At 45.7% G+C, this 27,314-nt stretch overlaps 1 protein-coding gene across 2 annotated transcripts; it reads left to right on the top strand.

Annotated features, from left to right (window-relative positions):
* Window positions 1–5,806: 5,806 nt before the first annotated feature.
* Window positions 5,807–10,288, top strand: LOC123164005 (MADS-box transcription factor 23). Of its 2 annotated transcripts, XM_044581420.1 has the most exons (8): window positions 5,807–6,084; window positions 7,719–7,794; window positions 9,002–9,063; window positions 9,231–9,330; window positions 9,396–9,437; window positions 9,534–9,617; window positions 9,750–9,901; window positions 10,014–10,288. In XM_044581420.1, exons 1-8 carry the CDS (start codon window positions 5,897–5,899, stop codon window positions 10,018–10,020), a joined length of 711 nt encoding a protein of 236 aa, XP_044437355.1. In that variant the 5' UTR covers window positions 5,807–5,896; the 3' UTR covers window positions 10,021–10,288. The 2 variants fall into 2 exon arrangements, with proteins under 2 accessions (XP_044437355.1, XP_044437364.1); XM_044581429.1 differs by lacking the exon at window positions 10,014–10,288 and having other exon boundaries at window positions 5,861–6,084; window positions 9,750–9,926.
* Window positions 10,289–27,314: the final 17,026 nt, after the last annotated feature.

A 27,314-nucleotide genomic window follows, 5' to 3' on the forward strand; every position in this document is an offset into this window, starting at 1 on the left:
ATGGCTATTTAACTAAATGACTACGCATTGATCTTTAGTTATATCTTGTTGGAGTAGTTTTGTCATTTACCCTCGTGCTTCACTTATATCTTATGACTAAATGGTTGAATGAATTAAATATCATAAATCTGAAATTATATATGTTTTATATGCTTATCCCATGGGGACTAATGACTTCACATATAAGAAGTATAGGTGGTAAAATTTATAGAAAGTTAGCAAACACCGCATTGGTCACTTGAACAATTCATGAAACAATACTGAAGGAAGAGAGATTTCACATATAAAGATACTATCTTGGACATCTTCTATGATTGTGAGCCCCATTAATTATTTTCAAACTTGAGAAAATTAATTGAAGTTGGACAAGGAAGACAACGTAATGAGTTATGTTTGGGTATATTTGTATAGAAGTTATAAAGTATAGAAGTCATATTGTTATGGATCCTCCAACATGTAGTGCTTGCTTAGGATCTTTTGCTGGCCAAAAATTTGAACTAAGTTGAGATACTACTTGTGCATCCAAAAACCCTAAAACCTCGTTACTTGCCATGAGTGTCCACCATATCTACCTATGGATTGAATAAGATCCTTCAAGTAAGTTGTCATAGGTGCAAAAAGCAATAAATATTGCTCCTAAATATGTATGATCTTTTATTGTAAGGGAAAATAAGCGTTGTACGAACTTGTGATTGTAAGGAAATAAAAGCGACAGACTGCATAATAAAGGTTGCTATCACAAAGGGCAATACAACGTGACGTTCCTTTGCATTAAGGGTTTGCACATCCAAAACTAAAAAGCGCATGACAACCTCTGCTTCCCTCTGCGAAGAGCCTATCTTTTACTTTCATGTATTTACTTTTATTCAAGAGTCAATAGTATTCCTTCTTCTTTCAAACTCAATTATTCTTTAGTTGGCAAGCATCATGTGGTGGAAAAGATCTAAGCACATATGGCCATTCAAATATATTTGATCATGAATTATTATTCTTGACAATTATCTATATGTTAAATAAGTTGGGTGGCGAAACATTAAAGCCCCTCTCTTTCTCTATGTTCGATGGATGCTACTTGTCTAAAAATATGCTTTGAATGTTAGCAATCATGGAAGACTATATGATAGTTGAGTATGTGGAATTTGCTAAATCAAAGCTCTTACATAGACCCTTGCCGAAAGTAAGATGAATTGCAATTGTTTTGTGACTGAGAACATAGTTTGTTAGTTTTCAAGGAAACTTTATGGTATATACTTTAACATGTGAATAGCTTGTTACTTGATCATGAGAAGTTTCATGAGATGAGCTACTGTTTATGATATATAATGAGGCTAGAAAAAGTGTTTGGAACTATCATTGATCAAATTTACGCACTATGCTAGCATTCACACTTCATAAATTATTTGTTTTCTCATTTACCTACTCGAGGACGAGTAGGAATTAGGATTAGGGATGCTGATACGTCTCCAACGTATCTATAATTCATGAAGTATTCATGCTATGTTTACAACAATTTTATATAGTTTTGGTATGATTTGATTAGAACTAACCCGGACTGATGTTGTTTTCAGCAGAACTACCGTGGTGTCGTTTTTTGTGCAGAAATAAAAGTTCTCGGAATGGGCTGAAAATTTACGGTGATTTTTTGTGGACCAAAAGAGACCCCTGAAGCATCGAGGAAGGACCAGAAGCTTCACAGGGAAGCCACAAGCCAGGGGGCGCGCCCACCCCCCAGGCGCGCAGAGGCGGCTTGTCGCTTCCTCGTGGACCCCCTTGACGTGAGACCGATGCCAAAAATTCCTATATATTCCGTAACCTCCAGAAAGAACCCTAGATAAGAAGTTCCGCCGCCGCAAGCCTCTGTACCCACGAAAAATCAATCTAGGCCCTCTCCGGCGCCCTTCCGGAGGGGGGGCATCATCACCGGAGGCCATGGAGGAGGAACCGGAGGGGGCCATCATCACCATGGAGGCCAAGGACTCGAGGGAGAAGCTCTCCCCATCTATGGGGGAGGCCATGGAGGAGTAAGCACAAGGGGGAGACTCTCTCTCGGTGGCGCCGGAGTGCCGCCGGGGGATCCATCGCCGCGGTGATCATCTTCATCAACATCACCTTCTTTATCACCTTCCTCATCTCTTTTTAGCGATCGACTATACCGCACCCCGCTGTAATCCCCTACTTGAACATGGTGCTTTATGTCACATATTATGGTCCAATGATGTGTTGCCATCCTATGATGTTTTGAGTAGATTTCTTTTGTCTTTTGGGTTGATTAATGATCTAGATTGGTTTGAGTTGCATGTTTTATTCTGGTGTTGTCCTATGGTGCCCTCCGTGCCGCGCACACGTGAGGGATTCCCGCTGTAGGGTTTGCAATATGTTTATGATTCACTTATAGTGGGTTGCTAGAATGACAGAAGCTTAAACCCGAGTAAGGGGGTTGTTTGCGTATGGGAGTAAAGAGGACTTGATACTTTAATGCTATGGTTGGGTTTTACCTTAATGATCTTTAGTAGTTGCGGATGCTTGCTAGAGTTGCAATCATAGGTGCATATGATCCAAGTAGAGAAAGTGTGTTAGCTTATGCCTCCCCCTCATATGAAATTGCAATAATGATTACCGATCTTGTTAACAATTGCCTAGGATAATTCCGCACACCGATCCATCATTATTCCACACTCGCTATTTATACTATGTTGTAATATATTCTAACTTTATCTTAACAACACCTATTTTTATATTTTAGCTCTCCGATATCATGCAAAGCTATCCTCTTTATACCTACAACGTAGTTTTATTTCTCGTTTCTAGATGAAAGCAAACGCTCTGTGTACGTAGAGTTGTATCGGTGGCAGATAGGACTTGAGAGAATATTGATCTTACCTTTAGCTCCTTGTGGGTTTGACACTCCATACTTATCACTTCCATCTTTGGAAATTGCTACGATGATTCCTTGCACTTGGGGATTATCAACTACTAGCAAGCAGTGGTGATGGAGCTGAATGAGAAGGCGCTTTCCCTAACAAAGAGAAATGAAGATCATCCACCGTCACCCAAGCCAAGCTGGACCGGCTATACAAGGGAGGATATATGCCGCCGCTAGAGCGTGCCTTCGTGCATGCGCCGCTCATCACCAAGGGCGACTCCGCTTGGGCCGAAATGGTGCCCAGGCCCAATGTAGAGGTCAATGAATGGGTATGTTTCGCACCATCCCTCGTGCGTGGTCTCATCTTTCTCACCCACCTCGTTATGGATCTCCGGATATTTAGGAAATGGCGCTCGGCCTCAGAAACAGGAGTGAAAACAGAGAGGAGAACAAACAGAAAAAGAGAGGGGAGATCGAATCTCGGAGGGGCTCCCGCCCTCCGGGAGGTTTGGAGGCCAGGGACTAGAGCGGAGTCCTCTGCCCATCCAGAGGAGAGGCTAAACAAGAAGAAGACTAAGGGGGCTATTCCCACACGAACACGTCGCCGTGTACCTCCAATTCCGAGGGTGATGCACCGCAGCTCAGACTCGTCCGGAAGCGCGGCACGCAAGCAATCCTACAGGTACTTTTGAGGACCCGAAACCTCACACACCCGAGAGGACCCCATCTAGACGCACGGCAGCAATGTGCCGCCCTAGGTCGGTTCGCCCGCCCCTAGAGCCTCGAGATCGCTGCCCTTTAGCACTATGAACGAGAGAGAAAGAACAGGGGGGAGATGTAAAAGTAGGGCAAAAAGTAGATGAGTTTTGCGATTCTGTGTTGTTGTTTAATCGGCCGTCACCTCTGAGGAGGCTGGACTTCCCGTAAAAGTAGATGACTTCAAATCATGTCCAAATCTTTTCAAAATTAACCGAACTCAGATATAGGTAAGTCTGAGACAGCAGTTCCGTTTTTGAGTCTCGCAGGCCACAAATGACCTCAGATGAAGATGACACCAAAAGAAAATTTAATTGTTTTGACAAGGCAAACAACTTTCATGTTGAACAATTTTTGATTCGAGGCCTCTCTAGGGCTGAATCTCCCACGCAATCATCGGATCCATGGAGATGCAGTATTTCGGCTCGGATCTGACTGTCCGCTTGACCGGACCAGACTGTCCGGTCAGAACAGAAGGTTTTCGCAACCCACACTGGACAGTCTGGTCTCAATTTACGGAAAGTCCGTTCGCAACTGGAGACTTTGGGCGTCCGGCCATCTCCATAGTTTCTGCAGCATTGCACTATTTTGACTGGATCTTTCTCATCCGACCTTGGATTAAGAGGATTTTTATACCGAACTTTCATGTTTAAACTTTTTCCATCCGATGTCATCTTAATTGAGTTCATGGGCATGCAAAAATCTGGTGGCAACACATGCCCCTATTTTTTTTTCAAAGCTAGCGTGCCAAAAAATATTTGGTATCGTGTTTGCTCTAAGTCCATGTCAACACTCCATCGGTCATCAATATGTGCTTAGGGCAATAATTTTGTATCGGCCATGTTTATGCTTAGGCCTATAATTATGTATTGGTCATTGCTTTTAAATCTTTGTTTACATCATATCTTGGAACCGATTACCACCAATCGTCTTTAAAGAGATGGGAATAAACCCGTTCCTTGTAGCACTAAGGAAATCAAACTCCGAGAGGTCAAGCCTTGTTATGCAAGTAACATCGGGATGATTCTAATCCACCGATGCATTGTCCAAAGCAACACAAGCCGAATTATCCGCGTGAATGATTTCTACTTCATCATCGACCCACTGTATTAAGAATTGATGCATGATAGATGGCACACATTGATTAGTATGAACCCAATCGCGACCTAATATAACATTATAGTTACCTTGGACCGCGGCGATGGAGAATGTGGTGGCCAAGATTTTGCTCCCCACAGTGAGTTCCATGCGCATTACACCTTGGCCTCAGTCGTGTTTACCCGCAAATCCATTAAGTACTACTCCCTCAGTTCGGAATTACTTGTCGTAGAAATGGATGTATTTAGACATTCTTTAGTTTTAGATACACCCATTTTTACGACAAGTAATTCCGAACGGAGGGAATATATTGGTCTTCTTCAACGCATCATCATGTAATCCCAATTTCTTGAAGAATGCTTCATCGCCGTGCAAAGTGAGTATCGTCATACAGGTAGTTGAACTATAGAAGAATGCTTCGAAAGAAACGTACTGACGCGCATGCGAAGTGAGGCCAGATCTAACCTCCCATGCACATGGTTTTAGCACGTGACAGTGCGCATGCGCAGATGCTTTGACAGACCAGTAGGAGTACATTTTTTCCCGTGCAATGAACACCAAACCAAAGGCAAAGCGGTTGGTTGAATGGACCAGCTAGTTGTTAATTACAAGTCTGTCTCCGTACGGATCATCGCCGGCACTTATCTATGTACGGAGAAAAAAGAAATAATTTACATGAGTGGATGATATGCTGCCGTACAGCTAGCAGTGGACATTTTCTCCTGGTAGCTAGATCCAGTATATTATAGGTTAATCAGTAGTAGCAGATATGAACTGCACCAGATATGTCCTCCGCAACCATAGTCCAAAGTTGCTGCACGAAGATCGAAAGCAGGGAAAAATGGTTGGTCCATACCTAACTTTGAATAGCCTTTCTCAAGAAATTTGCAAGAAATGGTAGGCTTCGTACAATATTCCAGGATCACATGCACCATCTATGGCCCTTGGGCCGTGCATGGTCCGACGTGTCATTTCACGATTCGCTGGGATGACGAGACCTGAGGTAGAGTTGGGTACAAGTACTAAGTAGCATAGTAGTATACTAGTATACCAGTGCTTCTTTCCAAACGAAACTCCGGTGACCAACTCCTCATCTCTCAGCCAGTAAATATCTCCGGTTAGCCGGCCAGCGTGCTTGCTCCCTGCTTGGTTAACCATCTGAATCTCCGGTGGTACGTCATGGTCCGGGGAAAGACGGTGATCGAGAAGATCGAAAACACCACAAGCCGGCAGGTGACCTTCTCCAAGAGGAAGGGTGGGCTGTTCAAGAAAGCCAGGGAGCTGGGCGTGCTCTGTGATGCACAGGTAGGGGTGCTCCTCTTCTCCAACACAGGACGCCTCTACGACTACTCCAACTCCAACACCGGGTATACTACTCTTTATAGATCTATCTGTCTGTCTATCTATCTATCTATCTATCTATACTTTCAGTACTTTATGGGCTAAATCAGCTAGATGTATGGTTGTTTCAGTTCGTATCTTCTATTGATCTATATATTGCCTCTGAGTTAATTTCGAACCTTTGCTACTGACGAGTGTATGACCTATATGGGGCTGCATGTGTCCTCCTAAAATACAAGATCCAAATACCCACTGTATTTCTCTCCTTTTTCTGAGGATGCTTGGTAATTTGAGCCAATAATCTAGAACAGGGGAGGGGAGGCAAATTTTGCGAAAGAGCACGGACATGCCAGATAGACTGATTTTGCAAACTCATCTCAAGCGACAGTTAAATAGTAATCCATATTAATTTAGGTCTCCATCAGCCAATGTTTCGAGCCAAATTTAATCCATTTCTTCATTCCACCCAAGAACTTTGGTTTTTAAGGAGAGAATATGAAATTAAAAGACTTAATTAATGATTTTTTTGTATCTTGAATTCTTGATCAGTATTTTTCTCAGTCTCAACTTTGTTACCTTACTGCTCCTAATTAGTTTTTTTGGCGATATTTTACTTTCTGCTTCGCAGAGCATAGCGAAGTCCACTCGTCTCCTTTCTCTATATTGACGATCGAGAGATGTCACCATAGTAAAAGGATGAGCTGGAATTTCGCTTGCCTCACTTGTATGAGATATAAGCAGGTCTGGTGGTATTTCTTGATATGTGTAACCTCAGTTAATTAAGCTTGTGGTTTCACAGTGTTATTTCGTGGTGCATTCAGAAGTTCTCGTCCGATTAGGAACCAAAACATCACATATTGAAGAAAACATTGTATTTTACGCACTTCAACTTCATAGTGTGCATGCGCCCCTACAGAAATAATTAATGACATCATCTTATCTTCCTTTGAAGTATATTTTAAACCGGACATAAAAAATACAACACAAAATGATATTTTCTATTTCCCGCTCCAACTCTATTAATCTACATACTATTCACACGAGTCACATTATTTTCTCTGTCCAACTTATTTCTACTACTAACTTTGTGAAATACTTCTGTGGTTATTTTATGCTCTCACAAATTCTTAACATCCAACCTTTCCTCCATTTTATCCCCAAATACTATTGACAAGTGCTTTTTTTACAATAGATTAACAAGTACTTATGACTACCTTTTGATGTAGGGATCATTAGACGAATAAACTCAAGACACTAGTCCACACATCTTTTCTTTTCTATTGTCTGTTTCCAACTTTTAACACCCTCTTGTATGTAGTCTGCATTGAAATGTAAGAGAATATATAAATATGTTTAATAATATTTAGGTTGATAATATGAATACAACGTGTGGAAATATATATATCAAAATGTTAGCCTTTGATTTTAGAAAAATGATATATGCACATACCATGCCAACACATTCATTCAAAACTGCGCCCCATATCCATTGTATAACCATGGAAACTATGGCCGTAAAATCATGTCAGCATGCATTGGCACACGTGTACCTCTCTTCAACAAAAACTTCACAAAGTGTGCATAATTATATCTTTCTCATTTGTAAGATAAGAGATTTGGCTTTTGTTTAATATTATAATATGTTATCTCTTGTTTACAGGATGAAATCACTACTTGAAAGATACCAACAGGTTAAGGAGGGTCAACAATTCATGAGTGCAAGCGCAGAAGCTAAGGTATGACTTTTGATCAGTATTTCTCAATAAGATAGCTAGTCATGCGGTTTATGTCTACTTCAATGCTCATTGAGTCTGTCCTTCGTATACTATTGTACTATCCCACCTTCATACCATGCGGATACCATGCGTGGGATAGCTATCCAATTATGCCACCCTAACTTTAGAGATATACCTTCTCATATGGCAACAAAGATTGAGATTAACATCAAGTGTCATGCCAGAATGAGCCCTCAACCACCTTATTCTTGATGTCTTTCCTTAATGTGATTATCCATTGCCGACACGGTGTCCTGGGCGCTGGCAGTAACGTGCTGCTGCCCAAAGTTGCTCGACTAATTTCACTCTATTATGTTATAACTTTGTTTCAAAATAACCAATAAATAAAAAATCTATTGTTTTGATGCACTCATAGAATGCGTAGTATTATTTTTTACTGCAAAGTGCACTATTAGCTAAGGAATTTACAATACCGTTAGAAATCAAACTTCATGGGTTGCAAATCTGAATTAACCGCGAAAATCAAATTTTTATTTTCAAACTAGAACATTGTAGATGTTAGGGCACATCGGAGTTAAGAGAGGCAGTGCTCTTGTTACTAAAAGATCGTCTTCTAAGTGAAGCGCTAGTCGGCGTGGGGGTGGGGTGGGGAAGTATCTATATGGGCCCGATCTTGAGCAAAGCAACGCTACAGGCTTTCAGGTGAAAGTGGGATGTAAAACAAATTATACATAAAACAAATAACATCTCATGCGTTGCTCTACAGACCATCGTCGTTTGTATACACCCTGACTGCTATATATGTTGGCTTAGCTCTATTTAGTGGAGTTTACTTATAAGTGCCTTAGAGTTTCATTGTAGTGACACGGGAAGGTGGGATGACACAAAAAATGGATAAATTTGCCTTATTCCAAAATTTAAGGAGATAACATTTCCAACATCTTACACAAAGGACCTCAATATACTAATGATATTTAATGCACCCACTTGATCAATTAGTAAAAAATATATGCATATTTTAAAGATTGGTTCATGTTGCTTTTGTAGTTCAATTGAATAGCTATTTCATTATTTCACCTATAATTTAACAAAACCCACGACAATATAGTTTGTCTCCGTTCAGTTGTTTTATTTTAAATTCTGTAGTATAAATACATTATTCCAGGACATTGAGTATTTCTACATGTATGTGACTGTCCGTTTATAGTTTTGGCAAGCAGAGGGAGAACGTTTGAGGCAGCAACTACATAACTTGCAGGAAAATAATAGGTATGCTAAGTAAATTTATATGAATGATGTTCTAAAACTGAGATGGGTACTGATTTTGCATGTGCAACAATTTGAAATATCATAAACTCAAATCCTTAATAGATGTAATATTCATACTCAGAAAACAATGATAACACATTTTGCACTAATTTGCTAAACCATTTCAGGCAGTTGTTGGGACAACATTTATCTGGCTTAGGCTTGGAAGACTTAAGTGGTTTAGAGAAGCAACTAGAAACGAGCCTGCATAACATTCGACTAGCAAAGGTAATGCTTAATGTTACCATGATCGTGCATCTTTGTAGTGGCACTAATCATATTGTTCGTTCCAGGACCAACTTATGATTGATGAAATTGAAGAGTTCAATAAGAAGGTCAATTTGAGATTTCACCATTGCAACACTACTACCTCCATATCACAGAGGGTGGCCCGTTTTATTTCCAAGTAGCCTAACCTTTTTTAACTGCAGGGAAACCTCGTACACCAAGAAAATGTTGAGCTGCACAAGAAACTAAATATCATTCATCAAGAGAATATATATTTGCAAACCAAGGTGCGTAGGTATAAGAGAACCACCCACACAAAATTGAAATAAAATAAAGGGAGTATATAAGAGTACTCCATATATAATACAAAAACCTTGCATATCTGTAAGTTGTCATGCATGTTCAATTCAATTTTTCAGCTAAATGGGCAGCCAGAAGCAAACGGGGTGATTACAAGTTCTTCTAGTCATTGCAGCATTGCTGCTCGAGATGGCGCAAATCTAGTTCGTTTGGAACTCAGCCAACCACATCATGCAGAAAGGGGCGAGGAACCAGAATCACCAACACTGGGGTATGGTGAAATTTGTGTTCTTTAATTTGTCTTTGCCTATTAAATTGTTGAGACAAAGTAACCACATAAGCTAACACAGAGGGCAACCTCTCCTATTCAATGCATGAAACAGTCTCTGACTACCAGCGGACTGATGGACAAATAAGAGGCCAGATGTTTCTACTAAAATCTAAAAGGTCTGTCAGATGATCGACTGGAGTATTGATGTGGCAATTCTATTCTCAATCAAATGCTAGTTGTTGTTTCCAGTACGTCTACCCATGAATTCTACATATAAAATTTTATTGTGAGATTTGCAACTTGCTCCAGGTAATTTTCTTTTTCTTGTTCTCAAAATATGATAGTACTTGTGGCTACTGGCTAGCAAAGGAACGAGAACATCATTATTGAATCCCCAGACTCTATAAACATGCATTCATATCCATGAATACCAGTGGGTCGCACTTGTTATTTATAAGGAACCAGCACACCGTGTCGGGTATACAATGTGCAAACCAGGTTGAGTTTGCTTGAGTACATTTTTCCTCAGAAAATTCCAAATTTCACCGCCAACAATTATAATATGACCAAACGTACGAACACAAACCAATAAAAAGTTGTTCATCAACAAAAGTTCAATTGTTAGATTCGATTGGCTTGCAAAAACCTTCCACAATATTGAGATCATCATTATCATTGGAAAGAACTACAGAAAATCACCACAAAGACAGGTCGTCAATTTTTCATGATTGCCATGGACAAAGGTTCATGGACCACAATTAGATATTTAGAGGACTAGACATCCCAAAAAGATGAAAAGGCTCATCGCACACCGAACTAGTATTGTTTGTCACCAAAGGATCGTTCACTCATGTGACTCTCATTGCACATGTTGTTTGATGTGCATGTGGACCTCAATCACACGGTTTGTCCAGCCAACCATTTGTATGGATGGATAGAAGTCATGATTGTTGGCCCAGTCCCAACGTAAAGTACTTCGGACAATGATGACACGACGATGACAACGACGACGAACGAGCGAGGCTGACTCTGATCGATCCACCCATGCATTTCAAAGATAGCTTCCTCTGGCTAGTCTGCTCCTATCGATCTACTTGTGGATGATGAATCCCATTTGGTCATGAATCCCGATCCCCTTTCCACCTGGGCTGCTCCCGCGGGCGGCATGACGGAACCCTAGCCGCCGCCAGTCCACACCTCCCCTGCTCCTCCCCTCTCCCTCGACGCCCCCGGAGGGCGCCGTCGGGCATAGCTGGGTCGGCGTCGGTGGCGGCGGGGCCTGTCTTCCGCCCTGCCCAAGTGCTTGCAGCGCGGGCTACAACGACCTTGTGTGGGCGCGGCGCTCGCGTAGGCGGCGCAACGGCGACCCATGCAGGGGGGCTGGTGGTGCGTCTAGGCGACTAGATGTGGTGGCTACGCGGTGGTGGTGGCATTCCACGATGGCCGGTGCCCTTCTAGAATTCGATCGACCAGTGGCGGCACGTGGGGTTGCCAGCGGCGGCGTCTGGGCTGCTTGGCGTGGCGTGGTGTCTTGCCCCAAGATGCGCGAGGGCTGGGCGTGAGGCTGTGGCGGTGGGGTGTGCTATGGGAGACGGTGGTGGACATGTCTGCCCAATTTGGTGTGTGCGGCTCCTCTGTCCGGCTGTTCGTCAGCGTCGTGGGCTGGACTTCTCTGGTCGCCTCGGTTGCTAGGGGTGGTTCGGCAGCGGTGTGGTGCAGGCCACGCATTTGGCTTGGGCGAGACGGCGTGATTGCGGGTCCCGACTCGATCTACGGCCTTGGGCGCTGCTCCGGCCTGGTTCGCTGTGTGGCGTGTACCAAGAGGTGGTGTCGTTGCCCTGCTCAGGCTCGTCCGGATCTTGGTGGTGGCACCGGTCAACGGCGTGGCCTCGCGGCTCGAGCGGTGGTGGCTCCTATTTGTCAGTGGGGTGCGGGCGGTGGTGGCATCCTCCCCTCTCCTAGATCCGAGCCAACAAAGCGTGAGGTGCTCACGTGACGGAGGATGGTTGGGTCCTAGGGTTCGTGCTCGGGCGGGCTAGATCTAGGCTTGAGGCGGACCAGAGCTTCCGCTCCGGGTAGGTGAGGATGGGCATGGTCCAGGTGGCGGTCAATGGTGGAATTCCCCGTGCTCACCCGGTAGCGATGGGGCGGCGCGGCTGTTGCGGTTGGTGGCGGTGCGATCCGGCCGGTGGGCGTCTTCGGCGTGCGGCGTGGATCTGATTCGTGGTGGTGGACGGCATCTGGCGCGTAGGTACAAGGGGTTGACTAGGTCTGCGTTGGCTTCGTTCGTGTTGTGCACTTTGTGTCTGCTGCTTGCTCATGGAGCCGGTCGGAGTTAGGCCCTTCGGGTGCTGCCATATCATCGGACGGATCGGCTGTTGTGGCCATCGGCTTTGCGTCGTTCGAGGTGCTCGACGGCGGCCGTCAGCAGTCAGTAGGTTGCATCCCCACTGTCCACCAGGACCGAGAAGGGAGGCAGGTGTGGGCGCCTCCTACTGTGGAGGTGCTCACCGAGACCCGGTGACTGATGTCGGGCTAGGAACGAAATGTGGTCCCTTTCACTCCTACGAATGTGGCAGGGGATCATATGTGGATCGCCGGTGGTGTCCGGGGCCATGGATGCCGGGACCGTGGTCTCGGATGCTGAGCCTCGCAGTTCGCTTTCTGGCACACTCTATGGTGGTGGTGGTGACTCTACTTCTTGGTCGTGTGGGCAGTAAGGGGTGGAGTGGTGGGAGGCTCTGGCAGTGCCCAGATCTGGTGTGGATGGGCAGGCCCTCACGGAGATGTTGATCGGGACTCCCCTGGTGGCCGGCGAGTGTCCGAGCGAAAGCTTCTCGCTATCTCGCGCTGGCGTCGACGGCGCCTGTGGGTGTCGCTTGCTTCTTGGAGTCGTTGTTGTGGGTCTCGTTATGCCAGGGGTCCGGGTGAAAACCTCTGTCTGTTTTCTTGGACTCGGCAACGGCGACGCTTCGCGTTGTCGCCTTCTTGGGGGCATTGTCGTGAAGCTCAAGAGTCTTCGGTCGGGTCTTGACGAGGTGTTAGTTTGCTCTAAGTTATTGTTGTATTTTTTTTATCTACTTTGTAAGAGGGTATCCTCATCATTTGTATCATTCGACCGTTGCTTTATCTATAATGCGGGATGAAAGTCTGTTTTGAGATATCTACATGTGGATATTGCAACGCCAAAGGAACACGCACGTACACAGCGGCCGGACGGCATGAACACAACGAACGCACACGAAACTTGGGTGATTGCCACGGGGGTGTGACGCTCCTGTTGAATACTTTATTGCTTCACGGTTGGTTGATTACAAGCGGTAGCATTGCACTTATATAAATAAACATATACAAGGCAAACACCAAACCATGCAATTTATTTTCTACTCTGACATCCGTACCGTGTAATCACCAGCTAATAGGGGATCAAATCGTGTTTAATTCCAACAATTACCCCCTAAACACGATGTCATCATGTCACAGCTTGGACGCAGATCCTTCATTGCATCTCCAAGAAGTTCTCTCGATTCAAAGCTTTGATTAGGACGTCCACTAGTTGATCATCGGTGCAAACCTGGTTGGCCTTTAACTTACCTTCTTCCACGCAGTTATTATATTTTCATAGTGATACATTATATCAATGTGCTTGCTCCTTTCACGCCGCACTGGATCCTCGCGCAGAAAAGTTGTAAACTCGATGTCAATGTTGAGCACCAGTTGTTCCGGATCTCGATTCATGAGATCACCATGTAGCCTCCCTAGCCACACACCTGGAAATGTCGCGGCGGCAGCAGCAATATACTCCGCTTCATCTGAAATCGATGTCATAACTTTCTGTTCTTGTGATAACGAACTTACTATGCTTTCATCGACGAAATGCCACACCCAAGGTATTTTTACTGTTGTCAACTACTAGTGTCGTGTTGCTATCATTGTAGGCGAGAAGCTTCACCATCTCCTTCTTCTCCTCTGCCGCATAGAGACAACCGAAGTTTGTCGTCCCTTTGACATATCTAGTATATGCTTCATAGCTGTCCAATGTTCCGTAGTGAGTGCTTCCATGAAGCGACTCACAATCCCAACATAATAGGCTAAGTCTGGTCTTGTGTTCAAGAGAAACCTCAAACTTCTGACCACACTTCCATGTTATGTTGGATCAACCACGGGTGCTTTCCTCTTCTTGCTCAATGCAAGGTAAGGCTCCACTGGAATATTAATTGGATTGTAATCTTTCATGCCACAGCTTTCGAGTACCTTCCATGTGATGCCTCTTGATGTAGCGTGACTCCCTCCGGCTTTTGTTGTACCTTAATCCCGAGGTAGTAACTCAATAGCCATAGATTATCCGTCTTGAAAAGCTCCTTCATTTGCAGCTTGAACATTGCAAGCACATCTTCATCTGCTCCAGTAATCAATAGGTCATCGACGTAAATGTCAACTAGTAGACGATCCCTTCTTTTACATCTCTTGTACATTGGATGTCATAGTGGGTCTTTCTCAAATCCAAGAGAAATCAATGTCCGGTCAAGTTATGTTCCACGCGGGAGGGCCTTGCCATAGCTCGTACGAGACTCTGTGTAGCTTCAATACCTTGTGTTCTTCTTCCGCTTTGATGAATCCTGGTTGCTGGTTCACATAAATGTCTCCATCTAACTCTCGGTTATGAAATGTTTGGAATGGCAAGGCGGAGGGTGAGATGGTGATGAGAAGTGTCACTAGACGGGCAAGTCAACGAAATGAAATATTTGAAATGGCAAGGTGGATGATGAGAAGCGTCGCTAGGCGGGCAAGTCAGTGAAACAAAATGTTTGGAATGGCAAGGTGAATGGCAAGGTGAAGGGTGAGATGGCGACAAGAAGCGACACTAGAGGTGCAACGAGGCATGATGAAGACGGCCCATCAGGTGGTGTGATCTGTGTACTCTCGGATTTTTGCGACACATGTATAGCGCATACGCTCTCGTGAATTACGCGCCGGTTCCCTCCATTGTTTTTTATGATTATTATTGTTTTTTTTTGTTTGCGATGAGAATCCAGTTGTTTTTACTAGATTTTTCTGTTGCTCAAGCAGCTAGATACGTGCACTAAGCAGCTACTTAGCTTTTATTTTTTTTGTTTACTGTAATCGGGTTGACCGACCTACGTACCTACGACCAGATGGATGGTCAGGATCGGTTGGTGGGTGCATGACGTCTCACTCCGCCGAGAGTTTCGTTCGCATAGCCTCCATGTCCGTGTGCTAATCGTTTTTTTGAGTTCCGGTTGATCTCGAGAACGAAATATACTCGGCTTCCTTTTCATGTCACCTCTCGTACGTACACGCTCCCAATCGGACTCCTACACCGACCCTGCATGCAACATGCTCACGACTGGATATAAGGTGCATCGGGAAGGCTGCTGGGATCCACAACAAGTCGAGGTCGCCGCTGCTCAGTTTCACCGCTCGCCGACGTCGATCCGTGAACAAGAAGAAGAAGCAGAGCTAGCTGCGCCCTGTCAGTAGCATGGCAGCAATGGAGGCAGGCAATGCTGCCGCCCGCCCGCAGGTGGTGCGCTGCTGCAGTGGCGCGGTGGCGTACGGGTACGACGACGAGTACGACCACGGCATGGATTACGCACCCCCGCCGCCGGCGAGCGTGGGGGCAAGGCCCGATCAGTACGTGTACGGTGAGTACGACGAGGACTACAAGGTGTTTCCTGCGCCTGGTCCGGGCACTGTGATCGAGTCCACCGGCCATGGCTACACGATCGTGCCAATGGAGACTACGTGTGACGGCAATGGCGCGGTGTCATATGGGTATGCCGACGAGTACGACCACGGCATGGATCACACACCCCCGCCGCCGGCGAGTGGCGTGGCGGCGAGGCCCGATCAGTACGTGAGGCCCAACCAGTACATGTACGATGAGTACGAGGAGGACTACAAGGTGTTTCCTGCGCCTGGTCCGGGCACTGTGATCGAGTCCACCGGGCATGGCTACATAATCGTGCCGATGAAGGCGACTTGTGACGGCAATAGTGTGGTGCCGCCGGTCTACGATGATCGTGCGGATGGTCAGTACGTGAGGCCCAATCAGTACGTCTACGGTGAGTACGACGAGGACTACAAGGTGTTTCCTGCGCCCGGTCCGGGCGCTGTGATCGAGTCCACCGGCCATGGCTACATGATCGTGCCAATGGAGACTACCTGCGACGGCAATGGTGCGGTGCCGCCGGTCTACGATGATCTGTTCAAGTGTATTGCGAGGCTCGCGGCCGTTATGTCTAGAATCTCCAAAGCTACTTAATTAGAGCCAGATGAAAAGATGTAATGATGAAATTTATTTCGCGTTATGTTAACATTTTTGCACGTACGGGGTAGTACTAGTACTGTACTTCCTATAGATTGTCATGAGATCCATAATTTGTAATCACTTTGTTAGTTTTGGTCAAAAATGTTCCGCTGCTTTTGTCATTATTTTTTCTGGACAAAGCACATCAGACTTTGTCATTATTTTTTCTGGAGAAATTGAAGTTGCTATAGTAGACCTAATTTATCATCTATGATCCTCAATTTATCGTGTTCATCATATATTCTGATAGCCTCTTAATAAATTAGATAATCAATCAATAAATAAGAATTGAAATAATAGAAAAATATCTAAAGAAGGTGAAAAGAATAGAAACTTATTAGTTCATCGTAGCCATGGATGATCATCATGTCGGATAGCGATTTTGGGGTGGAGTAATAATAGTACACTAGTAGAAAATAGGGCTTTGGTTGGGGCCTGGCCAGCCCATTAGTCCAGGTTCTGTCACGAACCGGGACCAATGGGGGCATACGTCCCGGTTCGTGCGTCCACGGGGCCGGCCGGGCCTCGGGAGGCATTTGTCCCGGTTCGTGTGGACCCATTTGTCCCGGTTCTAGGCACGAACCGGGACCAATGGACCTCGCTCCTGGTCCACAGCCATTGGTCCCAATTCGTGCCTAGAACCAGGACGGAAGGGGGGCCTTTAGTCCCGGTTCCAGCCACGAACCGGGACCAATGAGTTGTCTATATATACCCCTGGAGTGCTCTGTTTTTTCTGGCCGGCGAGGGGAGAGTTTTGTGGTGCTCTAGCTCACCTCCTACGCACATTAGATGTTCGATGAAATGCCCGAGCCACACTAGTTAAGCTTTCTTCTCTCGAAGCTCGACCTACAAGCTCCATTTTCCCCGAGATTTGTCTAGGTTTACAAAAAAAATCTTACTTTAAATAGATACTTGTCTAATTTTCTTACTTTTATTATTGCTTGTTATTATATAGTGCGATGGTTTTGGTATCCGCCCCCGTCAGCCCTCGTCCTGGCTATGATTCGGATGTGGTATATATTATCTTTTATAACTATTTGGTTCATTTATTGTTTATGACAATTATGCCCATCAAGTTGACATAGATTTTATTTATCTAGGAGGTAGTTGAACCGGAAATTCCAACCGACCCTATTGTCGAGAGGATAAATTTAGTTGAAGAAGAAAACAATTATTTAAAGGAAAAATAAAAAAATTGAGGAGGAGATCCTGGGCTCGAACCCCGCCTGGAGATGGGGCGCTGCTCTTTGAACGTGGAGATCCTGGGCTCGAACCCTGCCTCAAACACACCATTTTTTGCGTTGATTCAGTTTGAAACAGAAGAAAAAAAAATGACAACGGGCCGGCCCAGCGCAGCAGGGGGTGTGCGCCCGATTGCGCATAGTACTGTAACGGGCGCAGCGAGCGCCGTTTAGGATATGCCGTCGATAGGTCAGGGAGAAAACCCTCGACTCAGCTCGCTCTCTCGCGACCGACAAGCGCCGTCGACCAAGATCCTCCTCCGCATCCAAGCTTTTCCGCCGGCGACCGAAGCGATGTCCCTCGACCTCCTCCGCCCGGTGCTCAGCATCCACGCTCCGCTCCTCCAGTGTCAGCAGCGGCGACGGGCCGCGGCCGTCACCCTCCTCCTTCCCTGGATCACCCTCCGCCTCGAAGCTCCTGACCCATCTGGCAACGGGGGCGGGAGCGGCAGACACCTACTTCGACCAAGGTTACCCCCTCCTCTTCCACCTCATATTTTGTTCTCCAATCCATGCACTCACTGTCCATGAACTGATGCTTGAACTTGTTGGTTCCAGATCGAAGAACATCAGCACCGGCTATCTTGAAGCCCACCATCAACAATCTCGAGTGAGCACAAACCGCCTCCTTTTAATTGGTAGTAGATCTGTATACTACTTCTGCTTCAGAATCAGGCTTTACCTATTTTTTTTCTAGCTGCTATTTATTTAGTTTAAGCCATGCATTGTTTCTGATGGATTACTGAAAAATGTTTTGTCAACATTTTTGCTTGGTGCAATTTTATTCTCTGCCGAGATATATAGCCAGTAGCCCTTAAGGTGTGTATCGGTCTAAAACCTGAGATGCACCTGAAGGATGACACAAGACCGCTGATCCCAGTAGCCCTGAGACTCAGGTTGATTCGCAAAATTGGCCTGAGGATCAACTCCTAGCTCGGTAGAATACTTCTGGACACAAAAAGCGGTGTGCAAAGTCCTCAAGACTCAGGTTGGGTGCGGCCGACCAACCACACACTAGTAGGAAAAGGGGCTTTTACCCCGGTTCATAAGGGCCTTTAGTCCCGATTCTGGAACCGAGACTAAAGGGTCGTTACTAATGCCCTAGCCCTTTAGTCCCAGTTCTTACACGAACCGGGACTAAAGGCCGTCCACGTGGCCGGTGCGGGGAGCCCAGGCAGGAGGGCCTTTGGTCCCGGTTGGTGCCACCAACCGGGACCAATAGGCATCCACGCGTCAGTAGCTGGCAGGAGCTGAGGTTTTTGTTTTTTTGAAAGGGGGTGGTTTAGGGGTTTTGGGGGGTTAATTTAGGTGTTTCATATATTGTGTTAGCTAGCTAATTAATAGAGAGAAGTGTCCTCTCTTATCTCCGTGCTTGGTCGACGCTACGTACTATATACGTATGGAGAGGAGTAGACACGCTAGCTAGTAATCAAATGAAGGAAACAGAAGATCGTCATGAACATATGCATACAGAGAGAAGTGATATCGACCACCTCTCCTTCTCCGAGATATTGGTCGAACAACAAGTTCTCGTATATCTATCCGACACTACCGGCTACATATATACAATAATTATATCTTACAATACAATCTCCTAATTAAATTGTAGGAACACAGGGTTCACATAGTATTCTCCGTTTTCAGCGATCACGTGGTCAAGGAAGAATGCCGCCAATTCCTCTTGAATTCCTCGCATACGATGTGGTGCTAGTTGTTCATCCCGCTTCCGAAACATCTAATTTGAAGAAGGGGGTCAATACATATATATATGAATAAATGAAACTCAACACAAATGATGGTAATAAAATAAAATTGTGAATATTATTGCTTACGCACTTCATATTGTTCTTCAGTGTAGCCCCGCTCACAGGTCGTGTAGTGGATGGACTCGCAAACATAGTATCCACAGTAATTATTCCCGGGTTCCTGCCACAACCACTTTACAAGAAATAGAGGTCAATCAAACTGATAAGCAAGCATGCTAAATGGTATTGATGAAACTAGCGCTTGAATCACTAGGAGATGCGCGGAACATGCTACTATAGTACTTACTTTCGGGTGATTAAATTTCAGCTTCTTCGGCAGTCCCAGAGCTTTTGAGGTGAATTTTCTCCAAACCCTGCCAGACAAAGAAAACAATTACTTGATATCAGAAAATGAACAAAGTTGCTGATATGGTGGATAATGATCGATTTAACTTACTTCTCGAGCATTTGAGTCATGTTCGCATAGTCCTGGGGATCTTTTCGTCTTGAGTCTAAGACGGTTACTACTCCCTGCTCAAGCTTAATCTCTAGGAGAATATAGTGGAAGCTGCGCATGCATGCATAAGTCATCAATTACATTACCATAACCTGGACTAATAAGGGAAACCGAATATGCACAAGACAGTAACACTCACTTGAAGTTGTAAGGAAAGAGTATTATATCTTTGTTTTGATTTAATACCAACGATTGTAGCAAGTTGGCCTCGGCTTCTTTGGGATGTTTTTCAACCGTATATGCATCTATGAGATTTGTGTTAATGAACCCAATATCACCGATTTGTCTTTTCTTCAATTCGGCGATCTTCAATCTGCATAATATAGTGAGGATAAGTATAAATACATGCAATGAAATAGCTAACCTATATAGAGAGACTTAATGACAGAAGTAGTACTACTTACAGACAGTAGCAAGTGATCATTGTTTTATCGAGGGCCTTTTGATTGTAAAACTGGAAGAAATCCTCAAATGGAACATTCAGCAGATCAATTCCAACGAGGTCATGCTCCGGTTTAAGTCTCAGCGTCAAAGTATCCATCCCATCTGACTCTCTGCAGGTTTTCATGTACCAATCATGTAGTCTTTGCATCATCGTGCTTAGAGATCTTTCATCTTTGACGAGAGGCTTCCCGTAATGGTATTTGTGTTCGTCCACCTCCATGATTTCATAATGTACATCGTCGGGCAGGCAATCTCCAAGATTGCTATAACCGGGCACCATACTCGGATCATTAGCGACCATGTCTTTTGACACCTTGAGCGGGGGGCACGATTGGTTCGCTTGTTCGCCGAGCTGGGCAATTTTTTTCCCAGCTCGTCGTTCTTTTAACCTTTTATCACTGACAGTACTTCCCGACCGCTCCGCTTCGGCATATGTCTTTGCAAGAATGCGCTCATAGTTGCCTCTCGGCGGAGACTTTGGTGGTTTTGTCAGGGCAGCCAGAGTGCGCTTTGCTTTCACCGGATCTACCTTCTCCTCCGGAGGTGGATGTTTCTTTGCTTTCACCCCTTCAAAGAAGTTCTTCACTTCGGCTCGCACGATCTTCGCGTTCTCCTCCTCGGTCCTCTCGTATGGTAACTTCTCTGAAGTCTTCAGAGAAGGACCGAATCTGTATTGCCTCCCGCCTCTGGCAGCTATACTGCTAGACGCCGGCAGAGCAGACGGAGCGGTTGCGGCTGTCTTCTTTCCTTGCTTACGAGGCGGAGGAGAAGGACTACGACGCGCCGGAGCAGCCGCAGCGGCGGCGGGTCTCTTCCGCCCTTGCTGACGAGGCGTAGAAGGAGGAGGCTGGCTGCTCTGGCGCGCCGGCGCTGGCGGAGAAGGAGGTGGAGTGCCGCCACGCACCGGAGAAGGAGGCTGAGTGCCCTCAACACTCGCCGGAGGAGGAGGCGGAGCAGGAGGCGGAGTGCCCTTACTCGCCGGAGCCATCCAGTTCGGAAGCTTGATGAGCTCCTTCCGCCATAGGCATGGAGTCTTCATAGCAGAACCCAGCCGAGTCTCCCCTTCACCGGTAGGGTGGTCAAGCTGGAGCTCCTCAAATCCCTCCATTATTTCATCCACCATCACCCTAGCATATCCTTCTGGAATCGGCCGGCAGTGGTAGGTTGCGCCGGGTTCAGGAGGTAAAACAGAGCCAACAGCCGCCTTGACTTTGAAGTTCTGCCATTCCGCCATAAGGTGGCAATGTTGAGACTCCGTGATAGCATCCATGGGGTAGCTAGCAGGAGCCGCATGCTCCAGCTGAAGCAGCTCGGTGGAAGCCACGCTGCTTCTCCGCTGAGATGGCGGTGTAGCTTCGGGGGTAGTTTCGGCATCTCGATTGCCGTCTCGTTCCTCTAGCGCTTGAACCCTTTCGTGCAGCTTATGAATTTGGATCTGCTCCCCTTTTTTCCTCCTCTCCTGGCTTTTGTAACCGCCCGCGTCCGGAAAACCAGCCTTCCACGGAACGGAGCCTGGCGTGCCTCGTGTCCGTCTAGGGTGCTCAGGATTCCCGAGGGCCATTGTGAGCTTGTCGTTCTCTCTGTCTGGAACGAACGTCCCTTCCTGCGCTCTATCGATATATTGCTGAATCTTCTTGACTGGTATTCTCAAAAGCTCGTTCGTCCAAACGCACCTCCCTGATACAGGGTCCAAGGTTCCGCCAGCCCCGAAGAACCAAGTCCGGCAACGGTCTGTCCAGTTCATTGTCTGTGGTTCGATCCCTTTTTCAAGCAGATCATTCTCAGCCTTGGCCCACTTAGGTCGGGCTTTGAGGTAGCCACCTGACCCCGTGCGATGGTGAAGCTTCTTCTTCGCAGCATTCTTCTTGTTTGTCGCTGACATCTTCTTACTCTTTTTCGATGTCTTGTGGGCCACAAATGCGGGCCAGTGATCTCTGATCTTCTCATACCGGCCGATGAATTCTGGTGTCTCTTCTTTGTCGACAAACGTTTTCAGCTCATTCTTCCACCTCCTGAATAGGTCTGCCATCTTCTTAAGAGCATGAGACTTGATTAATTGCTCTATAACTGGCTTCTCCGGATCCTCCTCTGGCGGTAGGGTGAAATTTGCCTTCAGCTCAGTCCAAAGATCATCTTTCTGCATATCATTGACATAAGACACCTCAGGGTCTTCCTTCTTAGGCTTATACCATTGGTGGATGCTGATCGGGATCTTGTCCCTAACTAGAACCCCGCACTGAGCAGCAAATGAATCCTTTGTCTGGAGGGGTTCAATCGGTTGGCCGTCGCGCGCGATTGCTGTGATCTCAAACCTTTCATCCGAGCGCAACTTTCTCTTCGGGCCTCGTCTCTTTACCGAAGTTGTGCTCGATCCGGAGGGCTAGAAAAAAGAAGAAAGACGAGTGTTAATTAATATGTGTACATACCAAAACAATGAATGCATCAATTAGCTAGTCAGCACAGGCTTAACTAATACATTTACCTGGCCGGACTCTGTTCGGTCACCGGAGCCGTCACCACGGGCTCCTTCTTGCACCAGCATTGGGTCACCGGAGCCATCATAATCATGTCTTTCCTCCTCCACTCTTCGATCACCATAGCCTGCTTCTTCACCCTGTTCTTCCAGACCATCATTGTCGTTAAGATACGACAAGATATCACCTCCGGCTAAGATTATGTCCCCCAACACCTCTTCTGCTTGCTCATCTCGTCCGTGCTCCATTGTTTCTGCAAATATTACAACATGGCAATTATTACACAAACATGACAGCAGGTGGATATATTAGTGCAAACGTAGACCTAGCTTATTCCGGGTTTGGGGTGGCCTAGGCAACGCTTCAAGGGTAGGGGCGCGGCGGGAGGGGGTAGGAGACCGACATCGTTTTTTTCTAGGGTTTGGGTGTCCTCGAGAGTTTTGGTCGAGCGAGAGGGCCGGGGGGTGCTCCCGTGGTATAAGTTATCACGGTCGAGAGGGGGTATAAATATCGACCGTCCATCATGTCGAAGTTATCTGGGAGGGAGTTATATATATCGACAACGACGACATACATACATGGGAAAATAATGTTATCGGGGAGGGGGTATATCGACCCCCCCCACGTGTTGAAGTTATCGGGAGGGGGTTATATCAACAACGACGACATACGTACATGGGAAAATAATATTATCGGCGGGGAGGGGGTATATCGACCCCCCCTCGTGTTGAAGTTATCGGGAGAGGGGTATATCGACGACGACAGACCCGATAAAACATAAGAAAACGAAGAAGAAATAAAAAGAGGAGAAGAAGAAAAGGAATAGAGGAGAAGATCGAAGAAAAAAAGAAGAAAAAAAAGAGGAGAAGAAGAAAGGAATAGAGGAGAGAAGAAGAAAAAATAGAATTTTTTCTTCTTCTCTTCTATTCCTTTCTTCTTCTCCTCTTCTTTTTCTTCTTTTTTCCTCTTCTTATTTATTTCTCCTCTTCTTCCTCTCCTCTTCTTCTCCTTTCTTCCTCTTCTTATTTTCTTTTTTCCTATCCTTCTTTTTCTTCTTCTTCCTTTTCTTCCTAGCTAGATATATAAAACTTTTCTAAAAATGTAACTTTTGCATATATATAAAACTTTTTCTTCTTCTTCCTTCTTTTCCTAAATATATAAAACTTTTCTAAAAATGAAACTAACCTAAAATGGACTAAATCAGAGAACATATATAGATAAAACTTTTCTAAAAATCTATGTTTTGCATACATGAACATATATATACACAGAGAACATACATACATATATACATTTTTATAAAAATGCAAAAAACAAAAAATCTGAAAAGAGGATATATAATCAGATATACACATACATATACTCACACATATACATATAATCTGGAAAAAAACATCATATATATGTGAAAAAAATAGGGAGGCAGGGGGCGGCGCCGGCCTGACCAAAGGAGAGGTGCGGCGTGGTCGGGGCAGGGGCAGAAGGCAAGGCGCGCGTCGGGGTAGAGGGCGGCGACGGCGGCGTGGTCGGGGCAGGGGCGACGGCGGCGTGGTCGATCAGGGCAGGGCGAGGCAGAGGCACGGCGAGGGCCCGCGGCGTGGTCGGGCAGCTGGGGTGACGACGGCGTGGTCGGGGCAGGGGCGGCTGCGTCGACGAGGCAGAGGGCGGCGACGGCGTCGACGGGGCGAGCTCGGGCAGCCTGGCGGCGTCGTCGGGGGGCAACTGCAGAGATGAATCTGAAAAACGCCAAGTGTTTTCTTATATACTCAGAGCATTGGTCCCGGTTCGTGGCACCAACCGGGACCAATGCCCCCCTTTAGTCCCGGTTGGTGCCACCAACCGGGACCAAAGGCCTCTTTTCAGCAGCACAAAGGGCGGGAAGCGGCGGCCTTTGGTCCCGGTTGGTGGCACCAACCGGGACTAAAGGGGGGGCATTGGTCCCGGTTGGTGGCTCCAACCGGGACTAAAGGGGGGGCATTGGTCCCGGTTGGTGGCACCAACCGGGACCAAAGGCCTCTTGCTGCCCGCGTCGCGGCCAAAACTTTAGTCCCACCTCGCTAGTTGAGAGGGGCTCGGAGTGGTTTATAAGCCCCGCTGCGGCTGCTGTCTCGAACTCCTCTGTATAGCAGGCTTCTGGGCCTAACTTTGGCGCGCTGCCCGTTGAGCCCTCTAGCCCTTCTAGGCCTGTATTTGCAAACCCGAGGGTTGGAGGGCCCAGCGGGCAGCGCCCCAACAATTTTTTTTGCTGTCCGCATCGCGGCCAAAAGTTTAGTCCCACCTCGCTAGCCGAGGGGCGCCCGCACCAGTTTAAATGCCGCGGCGCGGCTGCTGTTTCGAACTCCTCTCTATAGCAGGCTTCTGGGCCTAACTTTGGCGCGCTGCCCGTTTAGCCTCCTAGCCCTTCTGGGCCTGTATTTGCAAACCTGAGGGTTGGAAGGCTAAGCGGGCAGCGCCCCAACAATTTTTTTGCTGTATTTAGTTTTTTTTTTCTTTTTTGCTTTATTTATTTTGTTTTGTTTCTACTTACAACAAAAAATATTTATTTTATTTTATTTTGTTTCTAATTAATTATTTATTTTACTTTATGATAATTCTTTTTGCTATTAAAGTTTCTATCAAAAAAAGTTCTTTATGAATTTTTTTTGCTGTATTTAGTTTTTTTGTTTTCTTTTTTGCTTTATTTATTTTGTTTTGTTTCTACTTACAACAAAAAACTTATTTATTTTATTTTATTTTGTTTCTAATTACTTATTTATTTTACTTTATGATAATTCTTTTTGCTATTAAAGTTTCTATCAAAAAAAGTTCTTTATGAAAATTCTTTTTGCTTTTAATGATTTTGAACAGAAAATACTTCGATAATTTTAGTTGCATCAATTTTATATGATTTTAGTTTCAATAATAATAGAGGTTTCTTATAATGTTTTGAACAGAAAATACTTTGTTAATTTTAGTTTCATAAATTTTATTAAAGTTTATTTTATTTTGTCGGAACACAAGAAGTCCGGAGTTGTAATAAGTTATTAAAAATAAAAAAGAGGCGCAATGCTCGTTGATTTGCTTCAAGCCTTTCGGAATAGTGTAGACTGCACTGCACATAGCTCCATGCAGTCTACCTTATTCCTCAAGGCTTGAAGCTAAGCAACGTGAGCATTGCGCCTCTTCTTCATCGTCTCTGCACTCAGGGCTTATAAACCGCTCGTAGTGACTCTCAGCTAGCGAGGTGGGACTAAAAAACTGCTTAGTAAGAAACTCTAGTACCGGTTCGTGTCACGAACCGGTACTAAAGGTGCTCGTGGGGCCACAGCCTCATTAGTACCGGTTCGTGGCACCAACAGGAACCAAAGGGTGGAATTGGTCCCGGTTCATGCCACCAACCGGGACCAATGGCCTTGCACAGCGGCGTGGTGGTGAGTTTAGTCCCACCTCGCTAGCTGAGAGAGAGCCGCACCTGTTTATAAGGTGCGGTGCGCCTGAGCTGTCGAGCTCCTCTCTAAAGCAGGCTTACGGGCCTAACCTCTTTGTACATGCCAGTGGGCCTACTGGGCCTTCTGCGGGCCTGAATCCTGGCCCATGGATGGGTTCTAATCGTATTCAGGCCGTGGTGGCCCAGTAGGTGGCATAATTTTTAATTTTTGGCCTGTTATTTTTCATGCATTTACTAATTATTTTGAGCTATGAGACCCTAAAATTGAAAAGCATTTCAAATGAACTCTGAGAAGGTTGAAAGTTGGCATGGTATCATCAATTCATCCACATAGCATGTGCAAGAAAGTTGAGAGGGTTACGGCAAAAATTAGATGCACTTCTTGTACAAAACGGACAATGGTATCATACTCGTCTATTACAAAGTTGGCATGGTATCATCATAATAGTTGCGGGAGAAAGTCTTCACTTTTTCTTCGCTTGTGTCATTTGCTTATTGCGCCGTAACCATGGATAATCTTCATCGTTTATTAGGATGCTTGGGTCAGCCTTGACTTTGAAGGGAGGAATTTCATGAAACTTTTCATAATCTTCAGACATGTCTGTCTTGCCCTCCACTCCCACAATGTCCCTTTTTCCTGAAAGAACTATGTGGTGCCTTGGCTCATCGTATGATGTATTCGCTTCCTTATCTTTTCATTTCCTCGGTCTGGTAGACATGTCCTTCACATAGATAACCTGTGCCATATCATTGGCTAGGACGAATGGTTCGTCAGTGTACCCAAGATTGTTCAGATCCACTGTTGTCATTCCGTACTGCGGGTCTACCTTTACCCCGCCTCCTGACAGATTGACCCATTTGCACTTAAACAAAGGGACCTTAAAATCATGTCCGTAGTCAAGTTCCCATATGTCCATTATGTAACCATAATATGTGTCCTTTCCCCTCTCGGTTGCTGCATCAAAGCGGACACCACTGTTTTGGTTGGTGCTCTTTTGATCTTGGGCGATCGTGTAAAATGTATTCCCATTTATCTCGTATCCTTTGTAAGTCAATACAGTCGAAGATGGTCCCCTGGACAACGAGTACAACTCATCACAAACAGTGGTGTCACCTCTGAGACGTGTTTCCAACCAACTGCTGAAAGTCCTGATGTGTTCACATGTAATCCAGCCGTCACACTGCTCTGGGTGTTTGGAGCGCAGACTGTTCTTGTGTTCATCGACATACGGGG

Source organism: Triticum aestivum, chromosome 1D (genome assembly GCF_018294505.1).
Source record: "Triticum aestivum cultivar Chinese Spring chromosome 1D, IWGSC CS RefSeq v2.1, whole genome shotgun sequence".
NCBI lineage: Eukaryota > Viridiplantae > Streptophyta > Magnoliopsida > Poales > Poaceae > Triticum > Triticum aestivum.